Source organism: Phoenix dactylifera, chromosome 2 (genome assembly GCF_051530095.1).
Source record: "Phoenix dactylifera cultivar Ajwa chromosome 2, Ajwa_hap1_PhDact_Kaust_v1.1, whole genome shotgun sequence".
NCBI lineage: Eukaryota > Viridiplantae > Streptophyta > Magnoliopsida > Arecales > Arecaceae > Phoenix > Phoenix dactylifera.
Window position 1 is genome coordinate 34,671,236 of NC_143191.1, and position 4,670 is coordinate 34,675,905.

General features: G+C 46.6%; 1 protein-coding gene across 2 annotated transcripts; it reads right to left on the reverse strand.

Moving 5' to 3' along the window:
- Positions 1–1,486: 1,486 nt before the first annotated feature.
- LOC103701636 (homeobox-leucine zipper protein HOX16) lies at positions 1,487–4,365 on the reverse strand. Of its 2 annotated transcripts, none has more exons than XM_008783776.5 (4): positions 3,754–4,365; positions 3,507–3,643; positions 2,658–2,897; positions 1,487–2,121 (listed from the first exon to the last, which is right to left on the reverse strand). In XM_008783776.5, exons 1-4 carry the CDS (start codon positions 3,839–3,841, stop codon positions 1,735–1,737), a joined length of 852 nt encoding a protein of 283 aa, XP_008781998.1. In that variant the 5' UTR covers positions 3,842–4,365; the 3' UTR covers positions 1,487–1,734. The 2 variants fall into 2 exon arrangements, with proteins under 2 accessions (XP_008781998.1, XP_088572270.1); XM_088716144.2 differs by having other exon boundaries at positions 3,507–3,651; positions 3,754–4,297.
- Between the last annotated feature and the right edge of the window lie 305 nt (positions 4,366–4,670).

A 4,670-nucleotide genomic window follows, 5' to 3' on the forward strand; every position in this document is an offset into this window, starting at 1 on the left:
GAAATAATAGCCCTCCCAACCACCACGGCGCCTCCTCGATGCCCCATGGGCCATGGACCCATCCATCTCCCTCTGTCTTCATCTCCAATCACGCTTCCTCCCCTTGCGAACCATCTCCAGAAGCTAAAACACTGAGGTGTTTGATCTTATCCAACAATATAATTAAGCTCACGAAAAGCCACTAAAAGGAAACCCACCATCACGAGCTGATCACCAGCAGTAAAACCACATCTTATCCAAAAACAAAAAAACAAAAAACAAAAGAGTAGATCCACACGAACCAGCGTCAAATGTCACCATCGCTAAAGGAGGGGAAGCCCGTTGGAACTATATAGGCCAAATTGTGCTTATCCCACTATCAAAAGCCATCCACTTCCGACCTATCAGCTGAAGCCTCGTGGATGTGCCCGTCGCTCCACGCACGCATGGTACAAGGGGCCTAAGCCTAAACCTTGACCTTTGCCGCCCATTATTATTTATTGTATGTGTGGTAAAATTAAATTTAAATCCATCTAGGGCAATGTCCAACTTGTCAAATATAAATTTAGATACGATCCAGACCAAATCATCTGGGATCTAGTGTTCTGAAAATGAGAAGTGCTTCGTATAACACAAAAACAATTTTGTTGAAAAATGATTGCCTAATCACCTTCATTAAGAGAACTGAAGCAGCAGATAAGCTGCGCATTTAATACTTAATTCTTATTACTTTCTCTTGCACTAATAATGTACAATCTGCTAGATTGAGATGCAAGAGAAAAGTTACATCCATTACTTTTCGTTGAAGCTGATTGCCTTGAGACATGAAAATAAGCTTTATCTCACACCATGAACTAATAGAAGAATTCACATGCATGTAAATTACAAAATATATGGATTTTTAGGTCTATACTAGTTAATTTCTTCGACTGGTCGCCAATTAGTTTGCCCACTTTTGTTGGAAGCATAACATTTTAGATTTTTTGAAGAGACAAATGCAAGTTGTTAATAATAACTTGTACAAAAAATGCACGGGAAATAATTGATAGCAAGAAATTTCAAGAAGGCTTTTCTTAACAAATGAAGAACATGCTATAGAATCAGTCCATCAAGACGATATGAAAGGATGAAATTAAAAAACAATCAAATATTCACTAATTATGATATTAGAGAAGACAGGCCAACATCAAATTGGTGCGAGATCAACTAATAACCCAATCAACAAGCATCGTGATCATCCCCTCAACAAAATAGCAACCTTTCTCCGAATGGCAGTTTAGCAGAACATCTAGGGAAATACTTTATTGAAATAGAAATCTCAATAAAGAGAATTACACAGTCAATTTACCTCAGTATATGAAACTAAGAAGATTAGCTATCTGATTTTTCTTCTTTCTTGTCATGTATTTATCAATCAGACCTACGAAAGAAAAAGAAGCAATGTATATCCAACATCCCAGGAGACAAATCATAATTCCATCGACAATCACATCATTCCAAAAACAAATTAAAATCAAAATGCATAGGTCGTTCCTTAAGCACTTTTATTCAGTCACTATTCCAGCCATTCACTTATGATATACATAACGTACCATCATAGTTGGACAATAACTTTCACATCCAGCAGTAATACTAACTCATATAGACGACGCTTAATAATACTGGATAGTGGCGGCGGCGACGATGATAGCAGCGAGAAGAAGGAGAGAGGAAACAAGAAGAAGACGGGGGGCCATCTCCAATTGTTGTTCCCGTTCAGCCCCAAACCCACCAGTCGAGCTGGGCCGCCTCCTCGTCGGGGTGGCGGTGCTCCGCGAACATGCCGTCGGGATAGTAGTTGCAGCCTTCGTCACTGCCGTCGTCCTCCTCTGACTGGACGCTGCCGTCGACGGGTCCCACGCAGGGGTAGCTCTCGGGGAAGAAGGACTCGCCGCTGCTGTCGACCAGGTGCGGGGGCCCGTCCCCGTCCACCACTGCACTCCCCCTGCTCCCCGTGCTAAGCCGGTCCTCCGACTTCAGCTGATGGACGTTCAGGGCCGCGTGATCCGCGCTGGACGCCGCCTGATCGTCCGGCTTCAGCCCCGCGGCTGCCCCCGCGGCCTCCAGCTCCTTCGCCTGGAGCTTCTCCGTCAGCGAGATCACCTGCACGGCTAATTGGTCAGCTAGGTCTTGCTCACCGGGGGGTGATGGGATCTCGGAGAGAGCCCGTGTACGGTACGAGACTGCTATTCCCTTTTAACGGTCGCTTTCTTATAGTGCGGTAAGAACAAATGCCTTCAGTTTTCCCAAAAAGAAGGCAAAACGGGCGGCTCAAGTCCCAATTCCGCTCCCATCACTTTCCACGCATGGTAAGTAGTAAAGGGCATATGAGTCATTTTGAACATCCGCCATGACGGCGATGGAGATGCGGGATTGTTACAGCGGCACGCAATAAGTACCATCACGTTAGGAGGAATAACGGAAATAACCCTGCGGAGTGGTGGACCTCGTGCGGTGCCGTGATGGTCGGCTGTGGTGGGTCTTATTTTATTAATAAATGTAAATAAATTAAAACATAGGACATGGTATTTTATTGGTAGGAAGAAACGATAAGGAGGGAAGGGGTGATCATAAGTGAGAACGGTATAGTTACCGCCAAGAGAGACGCAGGGAGCCGAGAAGAAGAGAGATGGATATACCTGGGAACGGAGGCGGTCGTTGTCTTTGAGGAGAGAGTCGTGGTCGGCAAGGAGGGAATCGTAGGAGGATTTGAGACGGTCGAAGTCGCGCTCGAGCTGCTTGGTCTTCCAGCGGGCGCGGCGGTTCTGGAACCACACCGCCACCTGCCTGGGCTGCAGGCCCAGCTTCCGCGCCAGCTCGCTCTTCCGCTCCGGCTCCAGCTTGTTCTCCGCCTCGAAGCTCCTCTCCAACAGGTGCACCTGTTAATGTTTTTATCGTTTTCCCCACACCACCGTCCAAAACATTGTTATTTTTATCATCATAATTAGCAAACCATTATTCACGAGGAAAAAAAAGAGGCAATAATTAAATGAAACGTAAATAAGATTGCACTTATTTTCATTATTTTATAAATAATAAGTATTTCTAAAGTCAACACGACTGACTCGAAAATAGAAATATTAAATGTAATTTTCTGGCAGCGTCACCGCCCACGCCGGCCCTGGTTCGTGCGCTGATGCCAGCAGGAAGTGATCCACGGCGGACCGGCAAATTCTACGAAGAATAGCACGTAGATGGCACCGAGGGATGCGGCTCGGATTGCATTTTATAATTTCTATGCGGACACGTGTCACGCTGAGACGGCAATTATCACGTGGGCGACAGCACACGAGATCAGACGGCTGAGGTTTCAAGAGCGTCCAAAAATAATTGCCTTAAACTGAAAGTAGTAGTAGCAGTAGTAGATCTAAAAAGGAGTTCGTTGCAGATGATGAGAATAGTTTTTTAGCTTTGTTTTCTTTCTCTAGCGATATGAGATCGAGAATCCAAGAGAACGGTGGACGGTGGGGATCGGATGGAAGGCTTACCTGCTCGGGGGTGAGGCGGCGCTTCTTCTCCGGCAGCTGCTCGTCGTAGTACTCTTCTTCCAGGAGCTCGTCGGGGGAGGTGAAGAAGGGCCGCCGCTTGTTCGCCCCCTCATCCATCCCCAGCACCGATCTCGCCCCTTCATCACTCCCCAAATCATAAACCCCATCAATAACGTTTAATCCGTTATAGATCAGGACTAGATCAAGTAGATTTGTAGGTAATTTAGATCGGAAGGGAAACTGGTACCTCGAAAGATCGGATTGCCGCCGCCCAGAAAAAGCATCTGACCATGATGAGAAGAAGGGGAATCAAAGATCAGACGGCCGGAATCCATGTCTGATTCTCAGATCTGAACGATCGCCGGAGGGACCTCCCTCTCCCCCTGTACTACGTACACACTGATTTATCTTCTTGTAATATATATCAAGCTATATATAGTCTTCTCTTCGATCGATCGGGCTGTTTTAGAAGAACACCACGGTCTTGTGGCGAAAGAAGCTGGTACTCCACAGGAGTCGCGTCGACGTCTTCATCGGGAAGAGAGAAAATCCCATCAAGCACCAGGAGAAGGGTGGGGGAGAGAAGCCAACCCAACGAACCCTCACCTCCGGCGAGGAGGTGTGCCGGTGGTAACCTCAGAAGCCGGCGACGAAGAAAATAAGACGGGAAATAGCGCCGAGAGCGCTAGGGATTAGGAGGGGATATGGTGGCCGGAATCGGAGAGAGATTCTCTCTCGAGTTCTATCTTTTATCGTGGAGGGCTTCGCGGCTAAAGTTCATTGGACGGGAGGGGACGGGGTTTTATAATGGGAGATTTTTGGCGGAGTGACGAAAGTGCCCTCGGCCGAGAGGCGGTTGATCTCGGAGGCTAACTCTCGGAGGGCGGGCGGAGTTAAAAACATATGGAGGGGGGACGGTAGGCCACACCGGGCTGTCGGGTAACTGTCGTGAGATAAGGAATCCGGATTATCCAGCGGGATCCGTGTGAAGATAGAATTGAAAAGATAACGAAGAGAAGAAAAAGAAAAAAAAAATTACCCTTATGTTTTAGTTAAGATTAGCATTAGGGAGAAATGGATTTCACTTTATCGGACCATTTTTTGGGATCCGGACCAGGTCCAAATATAAGCAATATATAAATTCATTTAGTTCGCAAGAATTAA

Coding starts and splice junctions, on each gene's coding strand:
- LOC103701636 (XM_008783776.5), bottom strand. CDS start 3,841: ATGGATTCCGGCCGTCTGATCTTTGATTCCCCTTCTTCTCATCATGGT. Junction 3,644..3,753: donor CGGCAATCCGATCTTTCGAG/GTACCAGTTTCC, acceptor GGAGTGATGAAG/GGGCGAGATCGGTGCTGGGG. Junction 2,898..3,506: donor GCCGCCTCACCCCCGAGCAG/GTAAGCCTTCCA, acceptor AAACATTAACAG/GTGCACCTGTTGGAGAGGAG.